The sequence below is a fragment of the Pantherophis guttatus genome, chromosome 2 (genome assembly GCF_059756535.1).
Source record: "Pantherophis guttatus breed Tessera chromosome 2, ASM5975653v1, whole genome shotgun sequence".
In the NCBI taxonomy this organism is placed as follows: Eukaryota; Metazoa; Chordata; class Lepidosauria; order Squamata; family Colubridae; genus Pantherophis; species Pantherophis guttatus.
Window position 1 is genome coordinate 59,488,599 of NC_142064.1, and position 24,783 is coordinate 59,513,381.

A 24,783-nucleotide genomic window follows, 5' to 3' on the forward strand; every position below is an offset into this window, starting at 1 on the left:
GTATTGCATGGAGTACAGATTTCAGAGTCTTCTCCTTTAAAGCCCAGCAATAAAATTCATCCTTTTAATGGTATTCAGAGTATTGATAAGTATCCTTTTTTCTATTAGAGGTGTGCACTACAGGGTAGGCAGATTTTTCTAAAAGAAAATGAAAAGTGTTGGGAATGGGGAATAAGGATTTTTTTTTCCTCAATTACCCCAACTGAAATCAGTTCTTTTTCTAAATTATAATTATAAATAAATACAAACCAAAATGGGGTAACCTTCCATGCATTGCAAATGGTGACTAATTGTCCCTGAGAGGCAGGAGGGATGCTTCTTTCTTACATACTGTAAGAACTCTGTGTCTGAGCTGAAGCAGTTCAGTCTGTAGATGAAATATTTATTTTTGTTAATGTATTTGTATGGTTTATATAGGTTTATAAAAGAGGATGTGCCTCCATACACTGATAAAGCCACAATGCTTGCTAAAGCCACTCAATATGTCAGTCAGCTACCTGAAGCAGTCCAGTCCACATATGAGAACCAAGCTGTATATAAATATAATAAATAAATAAATGCATATATATTTCTGAAGAAAAATAATGTTGCTTTTGAAACATGTATTCTTGCTGGAAGAAAGCCAATGGAGAACTTCCTTTGTGAAAGTTCCTTTCAACAGCCATCTAGTCTGCTCATTTTAGAATTGTATTATAATTGGAAATCTGTCATCATTTCAAAAGTAATACCCTACTATCAACCACTTACGAATGGAAGAATAGATTTATATGGAATTATGTCAAGCACCGGGGAAATCAGGAGATTCAGGCAGTTCAAATGAGTATAAAGATTAATTGCAAGCTTAAACTCTCTACAAGAATCTGAACTAATGGTCAAGGGAAATCAGCGGGAGTTAAGAAAGGAGCTGGATTTAGATATTTCTGAGCTGGATTTAGATATTTGTGGGTGTGTAGGGACTCATGTCACCTGATGACACCTTTAACCCCCTCCCTCCGGCTCAACCTGGTCATCTCTAAAAAATTCAACATCTGATATCCTTCAGAATAACCAGCAAGTGTATTAAAGCAAGAAAAAAGCCAAAATTTTACATGTTTAAACATTCACACCTGATGTATTTTTAAAAAATTGTTTAGGTAATATGCATAGCTAGAATTAAAAAAAAAACATTTTGAATACATAGGAAATTCTTGACTTGCGGCTACAACTGGGACTGGAATCTCAGTCACTGAGCAAAGCAGTTACTGAGCAAGCAGATGTCACATGACCATTTTGCACAATGACTACATTTCTGGTTGTCAGTAAGCAATCTCATGAATCATTAAGTGGATGGAATCAGAGGTATGTGCGGGAGGTGCCTAAGGGACTGGGGGAGGCCCAGCATAGACTATAGGGCCCACCGGCATGGGGAAATCTGCTGTGGCCCAGGCGGCCTTGAGCAGCTAGAGGGCTTGCCTAGGAAGCATAGATTGCACCCCATCTGCATGTTTTCTGCAGCTGCTGACAGGCACGCCTATCTATCGCAAGGTGCAGTCTTACCAAGGCCATCTCGTGCCATTTTGCATGTGGGCACCATTCATGTGATCATTCAGAAGGCTCCTTCTTCAAATTGGGCAATTTGGTGAAAGAGCCTTCTGAACAATTGCGAGGATGGTGCTTACATGCAGAAAGGCATGAAGCAGTCTCAGGAAAGCCACACCTCACAATAGGCTGGCTGGGTGTCCCTGCCAACAGCTGCAGAAAAACTTCAGAGGTTGTGGGGCTTCCCAGGTGTTTTGATCTGGGTGGGTGGCTAAGAGAGATAAGTAAATGGGGGACATTTCAGTGCTCATGTAGTTGTATTGTGAACAGACTGAACACTTGAATTTTTATCACGTAATCACTGGGGAACTTCAACAGCCGTAATGTTGGGCACAAATAAGTTCCTTCATTCATCATGTAATTTTGAACGGTCACTGAACAAATAATCATAAGTGAAGGACTACTTGTATTTATTTAGCACTTTCTAAACAGTAGCTTTTATGAATTGTCTCCTACAATATTTCATATAAACCGAGTATGTTTTGTTTTGCACTTAAAACATAAAACATTCAGTATGCTGCTACTTAACTGGAAAGCACTACAAGATACTCCCATTTTCACAAAAGATCCTTTCAACAAAATTATTACCATGTGTTTAAGCTATGATGGAAACATTCCAAAGTTTAACTGTTGCAGTCTTAAACTTTTTCTTTCATAGCCAAGTTTAGAGATGCAAAGCCCATTATTTTGTCTTTCTGTCCTAGATCACTTTAGCAGTGCTTGATATGCATACTTGAAAAAAGGTACTCCACACCCAAGGGCCACATTAAACAAGCTCTTGGCTGGGAGAAGATTTGTCAAACAGATTTTACTAAGCATCAGCAGTTGCCAGATTGCTCACCAATAATAGTATATGGCAATATTGTAGATATGGAGCTGCTTTGCAAACAAAGGATATGCTTGCTACAGTGAAATGCTGTTCACTGGTTGACAACCTACAAATCTTGTATAAGCATATTTCTCAGAGCCACACTACATCTTCATGAAAGACATATGTTGATCTGCAGCAGTTAAAACAACAGGTTTGTTTCTTAATGTTACTTGTGTCTAGTATTGGCTGTACAGGTGGAGAAGATGACAAGAAGATCTCCTTCCTTTAACTTTGCCTGGACCAAGAATGCTTATGAGGAGTGTGTCCCTTGCAAGCCCTCAGGGAGACTGCAATATAGGACATTCTCTCTATTGGCAAGGTTACTGTTTCCATCAAGGAAATGTGTTACCTGTTACCTCTGCTTGTTGGAAGCCCATTGTTTGAGACTGTACTTTTTTAGATGCTTCTAAAGACACTATTGCATCCATAAGAAATTAGAACTTCGTTACAAAGGTACTCTTACAAGATGGTGCATAACGGAACATTCTTTTATGTCCATGTTATTGCTCCATCTTTCCAGTTATTAACTGTGGTTGGCATTTGAATTCAGAGATATCAGAAAACATTGCTGATAGCCTTATTTGTTTGCAAGCTTCCCAGAACCATTTCTTCTATTCTTATATAAAGAGGCAGTAATTTAATCTAGCTAGACATTTCCATTCTCAATTATATGTTTGTCTGCACACTTGGTTTGTGCTCGCCTGAAGTAGATGCAAGCACTTCCAATGTATGGTTATTTCGGTCACTACAATATATTTGAAATATTTGGTGATTTAATTCAAGTTATAAATTGGCATATGTATACCTATGGATAATTGTAATAAAATGTAACCAATATCTTAATTCTGTTTTGGAGGGATTTATGGAGACTTCAAAAATGGGTAGATCATTTGCAGTAGATAACACTGCTTAACTATAGCAGCTGTTTCCTTGGGTGACACATACTAATTTATCCCAAAATGCAAAGATTATTAGTTCTGCCATTAAACTACTCCACAATAAAAAAAATAAATATATTTTAAAAGTAAAATCAAAAGATTCCATACCCATCTGCCTGGCTTCCAATTATGTGCAGCACAAGATTATATAGTAACACAGATCTCCTGTCATACAATTGAAAAGAGAGGTGGATTTCATTCTAAGTGTTTCTCTGTTATTTTAATGTCTTTGCTTGTTGCATCCAAAACTTTGGATAATACTTATTCTTGTTCTTTCTGGCCTCATTTCTCATTCTTATTACCCAGTGTAAGCAGGCTTAATCACATGGATGCTTTCTTTTAAATTTCTCAAACCTCTGAATATGTGAGGTCCAAGGAGTCTAGCAGGTGATCTGCCACAGTCCCATCCCCCGTCCTCCCCCCCCCAACCCCAGGGTTCAGTGCTATTGAATTGGCTAGACTTTATGAGATGAAAGTTTTAGTGTTCAGAGATTTCTATTGAATATTCTTTATAAGCAGAGAAGACTCATGGTAAAGTTGTTTATAAAATATGGTATACACAAACTAAGACAAAGTTTACATTTAAGAGATAAAAAACATTTAATTTTGGATTAATTTTTGGGTCAAAATTTAGTTTTAAAAGATCTTCAAAACGGGACAGGAGATGGGAACTCACACAGTAATCATTATTTTATTTACCAGAAATTATGAATTTCTCTGCTGTTAAAAAACAGAAACGAGAGAGATAATATCCACATTTTCTGAACATTTATTTAGTGATACTATCTTAGAAAGTTTGATGTTCCCTGCTTTATATATTATTTAATATTATTTAATGCATTTGTTTAATGCCAGCAGTATTTTTAGAAGTAATATAAATCAATGGAAGGTTACCAAAAACATTTTTTATCATTTTATCCCAGTTTTCAATATAAAACATTAATGTGATTATCAATGAAGATGAAAATAAATAAATAACTATCAGAAAAGGAAGTAAAATAGTAGATCAGGATTTTTAATCTTTCAAAGAAGAATTAGAACTAAAACATAATATTCAAAGCTTATAATCAACTTCAGAGGAAGTCCTAATTCCAACTAATAATTAGTTTCTTCAAAAAGTAATTTTTTTAAAATTTTTATCTTCTTCCTTGTGTCCTAAGATTTTCTTCCATATTCACCCAGAGGTACTACTCCAGAAATAAAACACAGACAAAATATTTGTCTATGAGCTATTTTCATAACGGAATTTGCCATTGAGTTACTCGTCAACTACTGGTTTCGTGAATAAGGTAAATGGGACTTCTTTCCGCATTGCCTCATGATTTTAAAGAACTGTAAAAATTTAGGTTATGCATAATAAAATGTTTGCAATCTAATTCATATCTTATGTAACAAAAATAATGATTATCTGAGAAGCATCAACATATATTGAGGTTTGTGCTCATTTGTAGGATATGCAAGGGATAGCATTGAAAAGCCATATGCTGTTATGCTGTATTAACTTTTGGAGTATATCAAAATATTTTTTGTCAATGCCAGCAAATAACTCTAAAAAAACCTCTGAGAATTTTGTGGAACAGAGAAGTTGAAGAGGGGTTTTCAGACCATAGAACCTCTTTGTTTTGTTTTTGTTTTTTTCAAGAGGCAAAGCTCTAGGGATAGAAAACTGGCAATAAAATGGAAAGTAAAATATTTCTTATAAATTAAAATTTCCAATCCCCCCCACCCACTGAATAAAAGTTCAGTATTTGGAAAGATTAATACTACTAGTAAATATCTTCTGTATTTAGCCTGCTTCTGTAAGCAATATAAAGAGAAGGTTTTTCTTTCCACAAAGAATATTTCAGTAGTTGACTGGCAGTTTCAGGATATTCTTTTAAATCTTAATCCAGAAATTTTAAGTTTTACCACATGAGGAAACATTTGTCAATGTGAAATCAGATGAATTTAATTTTAATTTCTCAAACTTTGTGTCAAATTAATTTGGCTTTTTGGCTGCCATCTGCAATTATATCACTATAGCTAGTGATCCTATTTATGGAAAAATGTTCACATTACATAAATATTTAGAAGGCCTAATAAAAAATGTATATATATAGAATAATATATATCTGGAATGAATGTTGATGGCACAGATAATTTTTCTTGTGAATGCCAGGCTGGAGCCTAAGAGCAGCCTTCTTCTCCTACTTGATTTTGTTAACCTCATCGTCATGAATACTTTGCTTCCACAGAAGTCCCCTTCTGAGGAGGGTATTGCCGCTGAATAGTGCAGTCCTAAATTTCTTTATTAATTTCCTCAGATCAGTAGGGCTTGCTTGTTATAGGAATGCACAAGAAGCCATTTTCATGATTAAATAAACCTTTTGGAGACACACATGTGCATGCACACAAATACTGTCCTCAACATGGAAAATGAAGAGGGAGGGAGGGACTCATCACACTCTGTTTCTTTGAAGGCAGGAAGGCAGTCTGGTTTTGTGTATTGCATGTGGCAAAAGAAAGAAACCAGCTGTCTTAAGTGTGGACCACAGCTGTGGTTGATGACAAAAATTGGTGATGTACAGCCTGTGAAAAGGGAAGAACAGTGTTGAGAAGCGGACGGATGGCCGAATGTGCATCTGAGATCAGTGTAGTTGTGGTTTGCGTCCCCACAGAATTAAATTTAAATATATAATACAAATTCCATGATGGTTTCTCAGTTTTATTAATTTTTACTTACTCCTTATTCATGCATTGCAGATTATTCTTTCATTACACTGTTATTTTTTACTATGTTAAATTGTAAACAATATTAAAATGCCAATGTCCCTGTCTTCTTCCTTTCTTTTATCCTTATTAGCAGTATCCTTCAGTATACTATTGGTCCTGAGAGAATAGAAGATAGAATTTGGTTAAATTGTTCTGGCAAACGATTAATTGGACCTTCCACTGGTCTGAATACATTGTTATCCAAAGTGTAATATGTGTCAAATTCTATAAAGTTTGGGTCTTATCCTCAAAGAGTTTAGCCTTTCTTTGCAGATTTTGTTCCATTTTGGAAAAAAATATGGAGACATCATTTTCCTATGTATTATGGAAGGTATAACTCTGATATTTTTTCCCCTCCAGTTGATGTTCCAGAATCAGCATCAAGTCAGGCTGGGCATCCGTTAGGTAGACTGTATAATATACTAAGTTATATTAACTTTAGTAGATATAATAGAGATCATAATAACAGTAATAATGTTAAACTTGTGTGCCACTTGACTCTCAGTGACTCCTCATATCCATTATATGGCATAATACCACGGTACTTACTAGTTGTTCTGGTTACATCTCCTAGGTCACCTTTTATGGAAGTATAAAAGAAAACGAATCAGAACAAAATAAGGAGGAATATGCTTTTGCCCTAGAAACATAATTATAACTGAGTAACTTATTAAGGCAACAATTCTGTACATGTTTAATTGCATTCTCAGTAAATTTTCTGAGATTATTTCTACGTATGATATGACATGTATGCTGTTGAAATGGATAAAAACAACTTTGGGTAGAAAACAGATTGGTCACAGAAATATCAAAACACATAGTTATAATTAATTGGGGGGGGGGCATGTAGGCCTTCCAGTAGATGATGTCATGTGTATTTAACACATCTATATTTTATGATCAACATTGACCCTTGTAGAAAGTGGAATAACTTCACTTGGTAGTCTTTCTTGATTACAAGACTTACCTCCCATAAAAACAATCACTGCTTTTACCTCACCTAATCCCAGCCTGCCCAGTAATGTGATGAAGTTAGAATCTTAATACTGCAGGGCCTTGACTCACAGTAGTCACAAAAGTATCCCTTAATATGCGTGTAGCACACAGAGGTTTAATTTTAACTTGTATGCCCAGCATGGAGCCCAAGAATAATAAGTTGTCCACCATTATGTTTCCTGATGCCCACCACGTTTTCTAATCTTGCATACAAGTAGTCCTCAATTTATAACAACTATTGGGACCAATACTGTTGCTAAACAAGCTGGTTGTTAAGTGATTCAACCCAATTTTACCATTTTTTTTTGTCATGGTTGTTAAAACAAATATCTGCAGTTATTAATAGAATCATGAGGTCATTGAGTGAATCTGGCTTCGCCCATTGACTTTGCTTATCAGAAGCCAACTGGGAAGATCGTAAATGGTGATCATATGACTCCAGGATGCTGCAATCATCAAAAATACATACAGGTTACCAAGTGCCAGAATTTTGATCATGTGACCATGGGATGCTGCAACAGTTGCAGGTGCAAGGACCAGTTGTAAGTCACTTTTTTCAGCGTCATTGTAATTTCAGACGGTTGCTAAACAAATGGTTGTAAATTGACGACTACCTGTACTTTTTTTTTTTTTTTTTAAAGAATGGAAACTTTTCATGTTGTGACACAAAGCACCAGCTTCAGGAATAATGTGTATTTCCCACAATATCCTGGATCAGAGAAGTGACATTATTACATCAAATATTGGGTCCTTGCAAACCTGTACATTTTTTTTTATGGATGTTGTGTAACTGGTTACACTCATAAACAGCCCATGGCAATCATTTCTTGAGAATGTCTATAATGTGACTGTTGTGAATAGATTTGAAACATTTAGTAGTTTAGAAACCATTACATGATACATTTGTGCAGAATTCAGAGCAATACCTCAAGCTTCCTGTATCTCAAACATCTGTGAGTATACTGTATATGGTTTATTCTATTTTGGGATTTTTCAAAAAGATTAAACCACATCTTTTTCCTCTGTGCAAATGTGTGTCTATATATATTGAACTTCTATTCATTAATAACTTACAAGACCACATGGAAAATATTACTGTCAATTTCCTATTTTTAAAAATGAACTAGTCTTTCCTTTTTTAAGATCAGCCTTCTGCTATACTACAAAGAACGGAGTAGTTTGGAAATCATTTGTGAAAACTTTTACCCACTTCATTCCTTCCTTTTCTTTTCTTTCTGCAGTTTTATATTCCAGTCCAACTAATCAGAAGCATGTGCTTAAGAAGCAGAAGAGTTACTGAGACTCCTTCTGGAAGCTTCTTCTGTTCACCATTGTGGCAAATATATGTTTGTTGGAAGAAGTGATCCAATAATAGACATTTGCAAACACCCTGGCAAGAAATCAACAGCATATTTAATTGAATTTCTATATTTGCACAAGCTATCTAAGTTAAAAGGCATTTTTTCTGCCAAATGAACATTTTGCTGCTGCACTTACCCATCTACAATTGTAAAACAAAAATCTTTGACATGGCTCTTGCTCTATATGGGATTATGAGTTTATATCTTGGAATGTCAGTGGCATTAGGTCCTATGCCCCGAATCTCCTGGGAACATAAAGGTAAGAAATAGTTTCAGATTATGATAATGATACATGCATTTAATGCATTCTAATTATGTTGCTTGTCTGCCTTTACAATTTATGGAAATAAAAACGCTAGGTAAATCTTACTTGCAAGTACTGTATAATACACTGAATGGATGATATTAAACTGTTGTAATATGACAGTTACATAAATAAGTGGGAATTTAATTTAGGTCATTTGTGTACCTTATTTAATCTTCTTTTCTTTGTGATGAGACACAGTACTGGAAATAATGTTCATTTAGGAAAGAATGAAAACTTGGCTGGGCAAGTAGCTTAATGACCAATGTTTCATTCCTAAACTCACTACATGGAGCTTATTTTCATATAACTGTTTTTGCAAAAGAGAGAAGCAGTGATTGTGTAGAAGCAAGCAGATATAAAGCATGATGAGTTCCCATTATGTAATGGCAAGAGTTAAATGCAAATAATTTCCATGTAATAAGAGCTGGAATTTTATTTTTATTCCCTTCCCAGAAATTCAGTATGGATATGGCTAATCTATATGGTTAAGGAGAAATCATCAAGTGATAAGTTATTTTAATTGGTAAATGTAACCCAATTGGTGGATATCTATTTGAGTGATGATGATAGTCCAATCCGTTACTTGGTTCACAAGGAAATGTTTCATTATTAAGTTGTCCACTTCAAGGGTTGGCTTCATAAGCCATACTAAAGGAAAAGAAAAATCAGAACTTGATAGATTATTCGACACACTGCAGTTCTCAAAGGAATTAAATAGAATACAAAGCCAAAGAGGGACACATTTTGTACATTACGTCCATTGGCAAACAGTTCCTCTTAAATAGCTGCTATTTAAAAGACCTTGTAAGCTGAAGGGTTCTGCAACCTAGTCCTCAGCTGGTGTCCTTACTACTTGTTTAATTGCTTATTCAATGTTTCTTCAAGGAAAGCTGCCCCAACAGTTTCTCTTGTAGTCCCTCAGCACCCTTTTCATTTTCAGCCCTTTGCTCTTCCTTTAAATACACTGTACCTGGGTGGCCTCTTTAAGCTCCAAACATGGTTTGGAGGTGCCCAGCTGTACTTATCTGCCCCCGAGTCTCCCTCTCAGTATGTCCATACCTTGAAATCCTTACATGCAGGTTTTATTTCTTTGAAACTCATTACATCCAAGATAGCATTTCTTGCATTGTCTGCAACTATTCCTTATGGTTTGGACTAACATATCCTTAAATCTATATGTTGGATCAGGTTTTTTTTTTGTATAGCTCTTTCAAATTGCTTATCCTTGCTTTCAAATCAAATTGATAAATAGCTTTCTTCAAAAAAAAAAATGCAGCTAGTTTGAACACATCGAGGTTTCCTTAATTATTTTCAACCATACTTTCATTCATCGTGGAAGGGAGGAGTTAAATGTGCTGAAACAAGGCAGTATTGTATTTATATATCCATAGAACTTGGCTCAAAACCAAAATAAAATCAATGGGAATGCAAGTTCCATTCAGAAGTTTCTAACAAGACTTGGAACTGTGACAGTGTATAGAAAGCAACATTATATGCTGCCATTTTATCTTTGCCTTTGGTTATTCCTCAGTGTTTTCGGAGGCAACCTTGAAAGGCAATTCATTGTTACTTATGACTTTTCATTTCCCCTATTCTTTCAGAATACAATTCATATTGCTATTCAGGAACATAATGAAACAACAAAATATGAATAGAGTTTCAACAATAGGACAGATAATTAAAGTTCTTCATTCTTCAAGCTATTTGTAAAGAAGTTTTAATAAAAGAGTAGGAAAATTGGCAAACTAAATCTGATAAATGTTTGTATCAGTCTCCCCAACAAAAATCGGACTTCTTTAAAAGAATAGCTGTACCATCTAAAATAAATTGGACTTTTATTTTTTTAGATTAATCTTCCATCTAATATAGGTGACCCTTTTTATTCCATTGGGGTTTTATTCCAGCATTGAAACTGCTTATCATAAACTTGTGAATAACAAGTCCTTGAAAAAAATATACGGTTAAGTGAAGGGTTCTTCTCTACTTATTGTAAAGTGACAAAAACTAATCTAAAAAATTGGATATGTGAAATCTTTCACTGCAGGTCACAAGAACTGGTCTCTTTTGAATGAGGACCATTTGAATGAAATCTAATTCTCCTGCTTGCTTTTCAGTAAGAGCTCCAATCTCAAACATCAGGTTTCTTCATATAACTTTGAGCTACAAATTTATTTTTACAAAGTTATTTTTGCCTCTTAGCTTTCCCTAAATCCTAGTTAGTAGATTGTGTTGTTTTAATGTAACATTGCATGACTCAAAATGAAGAATCTAACAAATTCTTGTTTTGATTAATGTTTGCCTTAAGATTGCCACATTTTGAATTAACATTTGCTCTGAAATCATTGTTTATTAACAGAAGTTCATCTGGTACATTTTCAAGAGCCAGAAATATCTAACTATTCAACCTTGTTACTAGATGAAGACAAAGATACTTTATATGTGGGGGCTAGAGAAGTTATATTTGCTTTGAATTCATTCAACATTGTGGAAAAAAAGGAAGAGGTAGGTATACAGTTTTATGGTTCTCAGATTTTTCTGCCTGAGACCAATGACGCAGTCTTACGTATGCTTACTCAGAGATAAGACTCACTGAATTTAGTAGCATTTGCTTCCTAGTACCATTTTAGAGCAATATTAAGATTTCTGTGATTATAAAGATGTTCTGAGTAGAAGTACACTGCTGGTGAAATTCTGCTAGCACAATAATTCTGGCATAAATTTATGAAAAGCTTAAAAACTCAATCTAGATACTTTTATTAAGTGGAACTTGTCAGCTATTTTCTAGCTGCTGAGTCTTTGATTCACAGTAGCCTTTTATATTATTGCTTTCCTGCTGCTTATATTGCCCATTCACTGGAGGAAATTTCTCCAAGCATGGAGAAGGACCTTTTAGGTTTCAGGGTATAATGAATCACTGCAGAAATTCATTCAGTATAGATTAGAATATATAATATGTAATAATTCTGCCATTTATTGGTGTTGCTTAAGCTTAGTAGGTGTTGATATAGCTCCAGAATAGCAGATATATGCAGAGGTGGGATTCAGCCAGTTTGGGCCAGTTCGGCAAACTGGTTTTAAAATTCTGCTCAGTTCGGCGAACCAGATAATTCCTTCACTGGCTGGCCCCACTCCTGGCTGTTTTCTGGGCTGTTTTTCAGCCATTTTCAGGCCATTTTTCGACCTGAAAAACTGCCAAAAAAAGAATGAATGAATGAATGAAGGAAGGAAGGAAGGAAGGAAGGAAGGAGAGAGAGAGAGAGAGAGAGAGAGAGAGAGAGAAGTAAGAAAGAAAGAAAGTAAGAAAGAAAGAAAGATGGGAATGAGGAGAAGGAAGGAGGGAAGGGGTTAATCCAGCTTTAGCTTAGTCTCTTTCAGAATTGCCTGCACAGAAGTATTGTCAACCATTCTCCTTCTGCTATTTATTTATTTATTATTTTTGGGGTGCAAATGGGCTTTAATTGTAAATTGCGTCTGAGGAGGCAATGGGATTTATTGCCTCTGCCACCTCAGGTGTGAAATGTTGGCTGTTATGACACAATATATTGCTTTTTAATAAACTCAGCCTCCAATGTATTTCTTTCCTTGGTGATGGGAACAGAATGCTTTGCTGGTCTCTCCCCATCCTTTCACTGGGGGGGGAGGGGAGGCATTTGCACCAGGAAACTGAGGGTTGGTTAACCCTTTCATTTCTGGAGATGTTGCCTACAGGCTCAACGCCTGGGGAAAGAGAGAGTGGCTGGGAGGCGGGGCTGGGTGTAATGAGTGATGTTAAAGTGGCCACACCCACCCAGTCACATGACCACCCGGTCACACCTACCCAGCCAGTCATTAGGGCAGAGAACAGGTTGTTAAATTATTTGAATCTCACCAGTGGATATATGTGAGAAAGTCCTTTGTCAAGAGTGTACCTATTTAATCTTGAATTTTCATTTACATTTGTCTTGGAATGCTGTCTATTTTCTGGCTTTAGTGTTAATTGCTGAGAGCAATAGCATCAGGAAAGCCTTTTGATTTGTTCTTCTGTTTCCCTCCAGGTGTTTTGGAAAGTAACAGAAGACAAAAAAACAAAATGTGCAGAAAAGGGCAAATCAAAACAGGTGAGTAAATGTTGTTTGTCCCATATCCATTTGACTTTGAAGACAGCATTGGTATGAAGAAATGATTTTATTTTAGGTGGCCCTGTAATCAAAATTGCAGTAGAGTGAGTTTTCCATGGTAAGTCATATTGCTAAAAGTTCCTTATTTGTGTATATACGTATGATATATACACACTCCTGTGTGTTATTTAAATGTGGTAGAAGCAGGACAGCCACTTTCTAAACCAGCTACTGCTTCTGTCTGTTGTCTTCTCCTTCTAATATATATACAGGCTTGGCTTTGTGTTGTGACACTTTGGAAACACTAGTGTTTAAGGATTGGTAACCTATTGGGGAAAAAAACAACAGATATTTGCTTTGCATCTTCTTTACTGCTGCTTTGGAACCAAATGGGAGTGATTTCCTACCCCCACCCCCCACCCCACCCCTACTAGGATGATAAAATTCTCTCCTTTGCCTGTTAACATCAGTTTTTGATTAACAGCACAAATGTGGAATCCATCATTTGGCATCTCTCCTTTCTTCCTTCACTTGAAATGTTCCCAGCTCCATGCTGTGAAGCTGTGGTTCTTTTTGAGAGTATGGATGCCTGAGGAAATAGCCTCAAAATGAAAGGAGGATCAAATAATCATTTTTCACTCTTTGCAATCTCTTTGGTAGGTTCATGCAGTTTTTATATAGATGTAGAATTTCAGAAAAAAAAAACAATTTGACAAATGCTTGTGGAAAGGTTGTTGGATATCAGTGTTAATTTGTTAATTTTCCATTATCTTTCAAACGATTTTTAAAGATGGAAAGTAGGCAACTGAATTCTGATTTTTTGAAGCATCATGCCATGGTTGGAAATGACGCTTAGATTGGCAGCTCACTAAAAAAAATATGAAACTGTATTAAATTAATAAAGCAATAGGTTTCTGTCCTATACTTACAAATAATAATAATAATAATAATAATAATAATAATAATGATGATGATGATGATGATGATGATAATAATAATAATAATTTTATTTCTATACCGCCCTTCTCACGAAGGACTCAGGGCGGTGTACAGCCTATTAAAAGCACAAGACAACCATCAATTAAAATAATTCAAAATTATTAAATAATTCGGCTCAATTTAAAACCCCAGAAATTTAAAACACCCAATTTAAAATTATTATGTTGATAGCCCGGCCTGGCGGAACAACAGGGTCTTGAGTGCACAGCGAAATACCCGGAGGTCAGAGATCTTACGCATTTCCGGGGGAAGTTCATTCCACAGGGCTGGGGCTCCCACAGAGAAGGCCCTCCCCCTGGGTGTCACCAGCCAACATAACTTGGCCGATGGTACCCTGAGGAGACTCTCTCTGTGGGAGCGAGCTGGCCGGTGGGAGGCTATTGGTGGCAGAAGTCGGTCTCAAAAGTACCCGGGTCCTATGGTACCCGGGTCCACCACACATATGGTGAAATCAGTAGTGCATACTTAAACATCAACAGGTATACAATATATTCAAGGCATGCAATATACTCAAGCTATGAGAATTATTAAAGAAAGGGTTTTAGCTATAGCAAGCAAACAGAGATTAGCTGTATTTCATCCCCTTTAGAGCTCATATAGCATACCCCAGATGGGAATTTGCCAGATATTACCTATGTAGTTTTTTCTGCCAAATGAAGAACCTTATTTAGGACTAAATGTGATGGCTTACCTTTCACAGTCCTCAATGGGAGACCTACTAAAGCCCCATGTTTAAAAATTTTGCGTAAAAATGGGCTAATATAGTGAACAACTTTTAAAACTACTATATTTGATTGGCTATTATTTTAGCCCATGGTTAACCTTCTTAAACTTATATTTAATATTGGCTATTTGCCCTAATTATTGATGAAACAAATTGTCTTCCTTTTTTATTGTATTTTTGCTGACTTTATGAAATCCTAATAGTCTATTACAAAATTATTTAGGAGAACATTGTTTATTGAATTGGTTATTGGCTCAGTGTTCTAGCATCTTAATAACTGTAGTTCCTAGCAGCAGTTTGTTACTAATGCAGTATTTTTAGCTCTTTTATTTTTCCCAGTAGCATAATCTGTACTCTCTTTCATCCTGAAAAGCTCTCAGAGCCACAGAATAATACAAAAAAACCATTTGTGCCTTTAGACTTTACCGTCTAAAAAGTCAGTGCACAAAAGAAAAGGTGAATAGCAAAGAGGAAAAGAGGCAATAGAGTTACTAATCCTTTTAGTAATCAGCTGTAATAGAAACAGGATGCTCAGGATGGTTGAGATGAAATTTACCTGTGTGCATAAGTTAAAGCCATTTGTGTTATCAATTTGGAGTTTTTTTCAAAAACGTTGAGGTTTTGATTGATTGTCTTTATTTTCTCTCCTGTCAATTTTTTTGTTTTTGTTTTACAGACAGAGTGCCTTAACTATGTTCGTGTCTTACAATATTTGAATGATACTTTGCTCTATGTATGTGGAACAAATGCATTTCAGCCTATCTGTGATCATCTGGTAAGTGTGAGAATAAAGTTTATTTAGGGATAACTTGGAAAATTATGTTCAGTAGTGTAAAGAGCAAAACCCCATGTTTCATGATTGGAGTTCAGTTAAAATTTCTTAGAAAATGTATGATAATAAAGATTTGTTCTGATTTATGAATCATTTTTTAATGAATCATTTTTCAATTCTAAATCCTTCAGAATAACATCCTTCCTTTTAACAAAAATACACCTGTCTGCCTTCCATACATCTTATTCTATATTATCATTCTTCTTTATTTGGATCTTGTTTTGTTCTCAAGGACAAAATTCTTGTGAACTTTTCTTCTTGTGAACTTTCTTTATTTAACATCACTTCAAAAACAATGTCAACTTTTTAAAGCCATGTCATTCCCATTTCTAAATTGCAGTTTTGTTGCTTTAATGGGTTTCTTTATTATTAGAAGCATTCTTTAACATTCTGGATCATGTATTGACTTTCCGGCTTTTTTTCACTTCCACTCTCTTTTTTTTTTTTAATTTTTTTTTTTATTTTGATTTATATGCCGCCCTTCTCCGAAGACTCAGGGCGGCTTACAATGTGCTCAGCAATAGCCTTCATCCTTTTGTATATTTATACAAAGTCAGCTTATTGCCCCCACAAACTGGGTCCTCATTTCACCTACCTTAGAAAGGATGGAAGGCTGAGTCAACCTTGAGCCTTGGCGAGATTCGAACCCTGCAGTAATTGCAGGCAGCTGGTCTTAAGCAGTTTAATAACAGGGTGCCTTAAACCCTAGTACTACCAAGGCTCTTAATTTTTATCATAATTTTATCCACCGATTTCCTAAGAGTTAAAATACTAATTTCTTGGCATATTAAAGAATTTGTATAGCTCTTTCCCAGTGGTGAAATTCAAAAATTTTCTCTACCGGTTCTGTAGGAATGGCTTGGTGGTCATGTGACTGGGAAAACCAACTATCACACTTTACACAAAAATAACACAAAAGCTACACAACTGACTTACACACAGTGCAAAAGCAGCTGGACTTCACACAAAATGGCCCCAGCAACAAGCAGGAACGTCACAGAGTCACAGAGAGCTCAAAAACAAACTATCACACGTTACACAAAAATACCGGTTCGGGCAGTAGGTAGTAAAAAAATGCTTTAAAAAGTAAAAAAAAAAAAAAATATCCGACCATCCATGGCACAGCTGATTGTCAGAAGTTTTTTTTTTTAACTTTTTTAAAGCATTTTTTTACTACCAGTTCAGGCGAACCGCCCCAAACCAGTAGTATTTCACTGTTACCTTCAGAACAAACCAAATCAATAAATGGTATTGATTTCAAACTGCTAATCGGTTTTCTGATTTGGATGGCAACAAAGTTACAGTAATAAAAGGCTTCCTACATATTTAGGCAAAATACTTTTGCATATTTCTACCTGAGATGTGAATGAATATAATCAATAATCTCCATAGCATATCAACTTTATTTCTGTTGCATACCCCAGTTGTCCATATCGCTCTTTCCTGAATCTTTGCTCACATCCTCTCTTGCCACTCTTAATTTTGTTCTAACTGCAACCTTTCTCTTTTCTTCATTTGGCTTTTAAATGAGGACTCAACCCTTTGTTGTTTATTGCAGACAATTATAGATTCTAACACATTGTGAAAACAGGGCAGACACAAGAATTCTCAAACAGAGGTGATCCCCTCTTTGATCACCATCCACAAATAGAGGGCAACTGTTTACAGCAAATACTGTCCAGAACCACTGGAATTTCTCTATAGTCTTATGGGTCCGGAATTCCAGACAATGCAGAAAAACATTAACAGAGAAAAGTGGTTTGCAGCAGCATTCCCTCTCTACGACAACTTGCTGCAGCCAACTTGCTGCAGGATAAGAGTTGCACTAATATCAAAGAAATAGCAGAATAGAATCATTAAAGAAAGGATGCCAAAGGAGGGACAAATAAAATGTGAATGACAAAAATTAAAATAATGTTTAATTATTTTAAATAATTAAATTGAATTGTTGAATTGTCCCATGGTGAGTTGTCCCACGGGGAGTTGTTGCGGCAAATTGGCTGTGGCGAGTTGGCCCATTCTGCCTTTTCTATATAGGGAAAAGGTAGAATGTGAATGAAGAAGAGGCAGAGATGTCATTCAGTTCCAGGTCTTTGCCAGAAGACTGAGCTGAAGTTGTGGTTCATTTGAAACAGTCTCCTTACACATGTTCCTGTATATGCAGTGGAAAGTAACTGGTAATTTATTACAAAAGTAAATACTTTACGATTCAGAGCACACTCATAACTTTGATTTTGGTTCATTTGTTAATTAATATAGCAGTGTTATACGGTTGATAAGATTCAATTATTTCATACAATACAAATATGTGAGTCCTGCTAAAGTTAAACAGTTCTGGATTTTGTTCATTTTTAAGTACAAGGCTTTTGGTTTCATTAAAATAATTACAGCTATTCTGAAATTTTAAAAATGGCACATTTAAGATACCAAAAGCTGATTTTCTTAATACATTTAAATTCCTTTCTTTTATGTTGAGATGATGGCATAGGGAAAGACCCATATTATTGTAACATCTAAGGTAGTATTTCATTTGTTATTTAAATTAGGTCTTGGGATATTTACCAGGAGATAATGGACTGAAGTCTGGAATGAGTTGAAACAGTTATGAATATTTCAACAGATGATTTAAAAAATGATGGCATGAGTTTGGTCTTTGTATATTCCAATCCCATTGACATTTTATTTATTTTGTTTTTTGTTGTTTGCCAATTTGAATGGCCTTTAGCAGTAATAAAAATATTTGAATAAATTGACTAATCATGACAGCATCCTTTTGCCAGTGTCTGAAACAAGAACGAAATGTTATAGCTCTGTATGTGTCTATGTGCATTCCAAGTGATGTCTTCCATTTGTAAATTCCAACCTCCCCCCTCCTTCCCCACTATATCTTTTTTTTTTCTTATCATGGAGATGGAATAGAAATATGGTCCAGTGTGGTATAACAGCTCAGGTATTGAACTAGAGTTGTACTCTCAAGCTTAGAAACTTATTGATAATTCTGAACCAATCATCCTCTCTTAACCAAATCCGTGGAAGGAGGAAGTACTGTGTATACTACTTCAAAAGAAATATAATAATTAAATAAAAACAATGCTCTTTTAATTGGTAGAACTGAGAAGTATTCCATATGTTCACAACTGTAAGGTCGAATTTAGCTACTTATATTTCAAATAGAAAATTAAAAAAAAATTAAACTGTTTTGTAGAATCTGGCAACATTTAAGCTTATGGGGAGAAATGAAGATGGTAAAGGAAGATGCCCATTTGATCCTGCACAAAGTTATACATCAGTCATGGTTGGTAAGTATATAATTTCAACAATTTTATTCTTTAAACAAAATCAAGAAGATATACATATCTATAGCAGTAGTAAAGTTTCTTTCGAGCTATTTTTTTAGAATGGAATTTTTCTGATTTTAAAAAAGGTAATTTGGCACAAGTAGTTCTTATTAAATTTTGCTTTCCTCATAATTTTTTATAATCTCTCTCTTCTACTTGTACACCAAAGAATTCAACCAATGAATGCAAAATTTATATAGGAATAGAAAAGAGGTACATTAGAAATAAATATGTAATTGAATAATAATTGCATTAAATAACTATACAGAATTGTAATGATCTACATTTAAAAGATTGCACTGTTTTATTTTTTTTTTTGTTAATTTTTTCCCACTTTAAAAAAAACATTGTTTTTTCCTTTTCTTTGACAATGCATGTATTTTTATTTTTTGTGGGTTTCTCCCATTTCTCTGTCATTATTTTAAAAGCAATACAGAGTAATTTAAAAAAGAAAAACAGAGAAATGGTATATAGAGTTTAACAGATAGGAAGAAAGCAGTTTAAGTTTTGTGCAATTTAGTCAGGATGGGAAAGCAAAATAGCATGTCATGTAATGTTTCAAGGGAAATACATTTAGTTTTATTCTGTTTTGTTATTGTTTTACAGATGGGGATCTTTACTCTGCAACATCTTACAATTTCTTAGGAAGTGAACCTATTATTTCTAGGAATTCACTGCAAAATCCACTAAGGACAGAATATGCAATTCCTTGGCTTAATGGTAAGGAAATTTAGAGGGGGTTTGATCCTAGATAAATTTTAAAAATGACCCTGAATTTAAAAAAAAAACAAAAACTACACTGAAATATTCTTCAACAAACTTCTTCAAATGTTCTTCAAATTTTATCTGATGTAGATTTTTCCTATTTTTTCTAAAAAAACAACAACCAGTGTTTCTTTCAAACCCACAGCTGTAGAAAATAACCTTTTTTCCTGAATTTTCCATCTATCTTTGAAAGAGATGCCAAATACTGATTTCAGTATTTAGACGCTGGTTTTGATTTAGCCAATTTGGTTTTGATTACGAATGACCTGGAGACTTTTCAACTAGCAAACAGCGAGGAAAGTAACCTGCTCAACTTGTTATTTAGTTACTGTTTCTGCAACTCTCTTCCCCATAGAATATTTCATTGGGTTTCATCCAATGTTATTTTATCAAAACATGTTTTGGGAGCTATGTATGTATTTGTCGCTTATTTTGAGAAACAAGGAATTTAGATTGGAATCACTCATTCAATTGTGCACGTAAATCTTGATCTCTGAGTTTAATCCATGAAAAGCATTTGTGGTGTCTCAAAGCTTTTCCTGTTAGGTTTGTGAAAGTAATAAAAAGTATTCAATGAACCATTACAGAAAATGGTAGTCAATTTTGTTTATATTTTCTTTATATAGAACCAAATTTTATTTTTGCTGATGTGATAAGAGCTGATCCAGAAAACCCTGATGAAGATGACGACAAAGTGTACTTCTTTTTCACTGAGGTGTCAGTGGAATATGAATTCCTTAACAAACTGATGATTCCAAGGATAGCTAGAGTTTGTAAGGTGGGTCATAGTGAAAACATTTTCTATTTCTTTCTGGGATGGAGGAAGGAACCAGTTGAAACAAGAATTCGTTTTGTCAGTCCAGACATGCCTTTTCTTTGCAGCCTATCCCCAAGGGCAACAGTGTTAGTCGGTTTGTCCTTTCTGCTTAAGAGCCAAACTTGCCATTCTTTAAATTAGATCTGCTGTGCTTCCAACAGAGCACTATAACATTAAACTGGACTGTTTGTAGACAGCCATAATTTCCATGGCTTGCCAAATGTTGCTAACTCCTGGCAGTCCCAGTCACCAGAGCCTATAGTGAGGGATTTCAAAAGCTGTGTTCATCAGCATCTTGAAGGCCATAACATGCATCCGATAAAGTTTTCCATGGGAAGGAAACAAAAAAAAAAATCCAAATTACTTTCAACAATTAATGCTTGGTATGCCTTTTTGCTGAGAGAACAAAATTGCTCAGTAGAATTGCTAAATTGGGGGGCTGGGAAGACCTAAGGCTTGGTATGGTATCCTGAAAAACCAAGGGCTTTTATGATACTATCACACATTTCTCCTCACATATATGCTTATCAGTCATTGTCAGCCTGAGGGAATTGGGAAATAGTGACCACTTGGCCATCAAGGTATCAAACTTGTTTGACTGGAATGTGTCCTTCTGTGCCAAGAAAAAAACTACTGATAACTAATGTGCTTCTGCCACTCTTTATGTGAATGCAGTAAAAAAGTTCCTTTTACCAGGAAACAATGTGATTCTTCCCCCCCCCCCCAAAAGAACATTTAATGCTCTTGTCACCTTGTACTTTTATTGTGGGTGGAAGGGTGCGGGAGTTTGTAAAATATTAGGCTCTGCATTTAATTTGCAACATGTAATTAAGCAATTCAAGCTGATTGAAGCCTGCAAGATTTGTGAAATCCCAGCAGTTTTACCAAATGTGCTTTGGTGTGGCAATGATGGTTCTCTGCCCACTGACAGCTTGTCATTACTTTGAAGTGGTAGCACAATTAATATATGATCTGGATTCCCATTTTTTTAATATGGAATTATATGGAAGGGGATAGGGAAATATGAGAGCAAGCTTGATGTAGTGATTAAGGCACCAGGCTTAGAAACTGGGAAGCTGTGAATTCTAGTTCCGCCTTATGCATGAAAGCTAGCTGGGTGACCTTTTGCCAGTTGCTCTTTCTCAGCTCTAGGAAGCAGGTAATAGTAATTGTAATCTTGCCAAGAAAACTCCAAGGACTAGTTGAGGCAGTCATTGGGAGTCAACAATATATTGAAGGCACACACATACATGCATGAAAATATGCATATCCTTTGCATTGCTGGTGGTACTTAGGAAAAGATGTCTACTTTTTTAAAAAGTGTGGTCGCAGCAAAGGCCGGAGACCAGGATATTTTAAATTATAATTCTTTCAGTGTTACACATTTCTCCTTCAGAATCTCTGGCTTAAAATTCATTATTAATTTATTTGAAAAATTTCATTGTAATGGTGAGTGTGAGTGTGTGTATATAATATGTTCTGAAGTCAAAACATTTCTCAAATATCCCATTCTGACTATTAATATCATGTTGAAACTTGGGTGAAGATATTCTCCAGAATTGTTTTAACCTCCAGACAGACCATTGACACCTCCATATTGTAGTTAAGTTTGAATATGGATATTTTAAAGTTGGAACTTTTCCTAAGTGTTTGGCACTTTTTAAATAAGTGCTTAAAATGTAAAAGTGGCTTGGCAAAATTCATATTTTTATATGTACTGATGCTTTAACAGTGCAAAACTGTTTTTTTTTAAATATTGATCTTGGACAATGAAAAAGCTTTTTTCTTTCTTTCAAGGGGGACCAAGGAGGACATCGAACCTTACAAAAAAAATGGACTACCTACCTCAAGGCTCGGTTATTTTGTTCAATCCCAGAGAAAAATTTATTTTTCAACATTGTCAATGATATTTTTATCCTAAAGACTTCAAATTTAAAAGAACCAGTGATTTATGGGGTTTTTACTCCTCAGTTGTAAGTAATAGCTTTTTGTTTTAGAGGCCCATTTGTTACCACAGGAATGTAAAAAGTTGAATAAGTTTCCATCTTTTTTTTTTTAAGGAATAATGTGGGTCTCTCAGCAGTATGTGCCTACAATATTTCTACAGTGGAAGATGTTTTTGCCAAAGGAAAGTACATGCAAAGCACCACAGTTGAACAATCCCATACAAAATGGTTGCGATACAATGGAGAGATTCCTAAGCCACGTCCTGGAGCAGTAAGTTCTGGATAACTTGCAAACTGACTACTGTTCCCTCACCTTGATTTCTAAAAAACAATTGTAAGGACGATTTTTATTCAATGTTAGATGCACTTGTGATGGCATCTAACTTTAATAGTGATAATCCCCAAACAATAGTACCGTGTTTCCCCGAAAATAAGACCCTGTCTTATATTTTTTTGAACCCTGGAATAAGCGCTTGGCCTTATTGCCATGCACTCAAAGGCCCGATTGGGCTTATTATCAGGGGATGTCTTATTTTGAGGGAAACAGGGTAGCACCAGTCTGAATAAGTGAGTTGTTTCTTACACCTCTTGACAAGGTAGATAAAAGCAAGTGGACTGCTGCAAGTTTCATCTTTATTTAAACAACAGGAATAATATCATCAATAAGTGCTAAATTGTATCCCTGAAGACCACAGGGGAGAATTTTAAGAGAACCATAATCTTGGTCTTAACACTATAATAACTTCTAACCATTTATTAGGTTAGTCTTAAGTGATAGGGATATCCTTTGCCTCCTTGGCTTAATTAAGAAGTACCAATAAAGGAGAATATTTGTAGCTCAAGACTGAAATGAGAGGTCCTTGGTGCTCTTTGAGCTTGGTTATTTTCAACCTAGTACTGATGATGTAACCTATTTGGGTAATGGATTCTCTACAAGAAAACTGTCAAGCTCAGAGAGCACCAAGAACTCCTCAATTTAGCTAGTTTAAGATTATTATAATGTATATATTAGGTTTGCTTGTCTGATGTTAATAACTACCGTATTTTTGGAGTATAAGACACACCTTTTTCTCCCCTAAAAGAGACTGAAAATTTGGGTGCGTCTTATACTCCAAATGTAGCTTTTTCAAAGCTTTAACAGGGCACTAACGAGGCGCTAGCGAGTGGAGCGATCTTCCCGTGCTTTGCCTGCTTTTCTCATTGCTGCTTCCTCTCAGCTGTGCCTTAGAAACTGTTTTTTATCCCCAAGCAGGGGATAAAAAACCAGCAAACTAATGTGCTGAAGCTGACCAGACTAAGGATGCTAGCCAGATGAATACCTGGTAGGCAGATTTCCCCCCCCCCATTTTCCTCCCCAAAAACTAAGCTGCGTCTTATACTCCGGTGCATCTTATACTCCGAAAAATATGGTAGCCATAATATGCTTATCTATTTGATTTGCTTAGAACATTTATATAACTGTCCAGCTCAGATGGTGTAACTCTATGTGGCGTACATTGCAAAAGAAAATGGCACAAACCATTAAAAAGCATGATAAATTTCATTTTTATCTGATCATATGTTATAAGAGCCCTGTTGGCAGAGTGGTTAGGATGTGGTATTGTAAGCAAAGTCTGTCCACAGTCTGGAGTTCCATCCTGATGGGCTTAAGGTTGACTCAGCCTTCCATCCTTCTGAGGTCAGTAAAATGAGGACCCAGATTGTTGGGATCAACGTGCTGACTTTTGTAAACTGCTCAGAGAGTACTGTATAGCACTATGGAGCGGTCTAAGTGCTATTGCTATCGTTATAATAACTTTATATGTTAAAGATTCCTAATGTGCTATTTCATTTCCAAAGACTATCTTTTAAGAGAATTAAAAGGCACATGAGATAATTTCCCCATTGTTGAAGTTAATTTCATCCAGTTTGAAAAGTCTTGAGATGTCTTTGAAATCTTTTGAAAAAATACAGAAATTACTTCATACAGCTAGATAATTTTTGCAATAGAGACTTTATTTTAAAGCTTGTACAGGTAGTCCTCGACATATAACCACAATGGAACCCAAAATGTCTGTTGTTAAATGAGACATACGTTAAGTGAGTTTTGGCCCTATTTTACAATCTTTCTTGCCCACAGTTGTTAAGTGACTCACTGCAGTTGATAAGTAAGTAACCCAGTTGTTAAGTGAATCCGGCTTCCCCACTGACTTTGCTTGTCAGAAGGTCACAAAAAGGGATCACAAGACTTTGGGACACAGCAATGGTCATAAATATGAACCACTTGCCAAGTATCTGAATTTCAATCACATGATCACAGGGAGGCTACAAAAGTTGTAAGTGTGAAAAATGGTCCTAAATCACTTTTTTCAGTGCCATTGTAACTTTGAACCGTCACTAAAGGAACTATTGTAAGTTGAGGACTGCCTGTATTATTCCTTTTTAAGTGTTCATTAATCATATTGTTTATATTGTTTCTTTATG

General features: G+C 35.5%; 1 protein-coding gene across 14 annotated transcripts in view; it reads left to right on the top strand.

Moving 5' to 3' along the window:
* SEMA4D (semaphorin 4D) overlaps positions 1-24,783 on the top strand; it is a 105,499-nt gene that overhangs the window by 70,853 nt on the left and 9,863 nt on the right. For 10 of the 14 annotated variants that reach the window (XM_034410036.3, XM_034410039.3, XM_034410042.3 and 7 more), the window contains 9 exons: positions 8,376-8,754; positions 11,159-11,304; positions 12,837-12,899; positions 15,299-15,397; positions 18,660-18,753; positions 19,399-19,512; positions 20,184-20,335; positions 22,172-22,347; positions 22,435-22,591. In XM_034410036.3, the coding sequence (XP_034265927.1) occupies positions 8,607-8,754; positions 11,159-11,304; positions 12,837-12,899; positions 15,299-15,397; positions 18,660-18,753; positions 19,399-19,512; positions 20,184-20,335; positions 22,172-22,347; positions 22,435-22,591 (1,149 nt within the window). In that variant the 5' untranslated portion in view covers positions 8,376-8,606. Of the gene's footprint in view, positions 1-4,547; positions 4,677-8,375; positions 8,755-11,158; positions 11,305-12,836; positions 12,900-15,298; positions 15,398-18,659; positions 18,754-19,398; positions 19,513-20,183; positions 20,336-22,171; positions 22,348-22,434; positions 22,592-24,783 lie in introns of all 14 variants that reach the window. The other 4 variants (XM_060690579.2, XM_087886029.1, XM_087886033.1 and 1 more) reach the window with 1 other exon arrangement.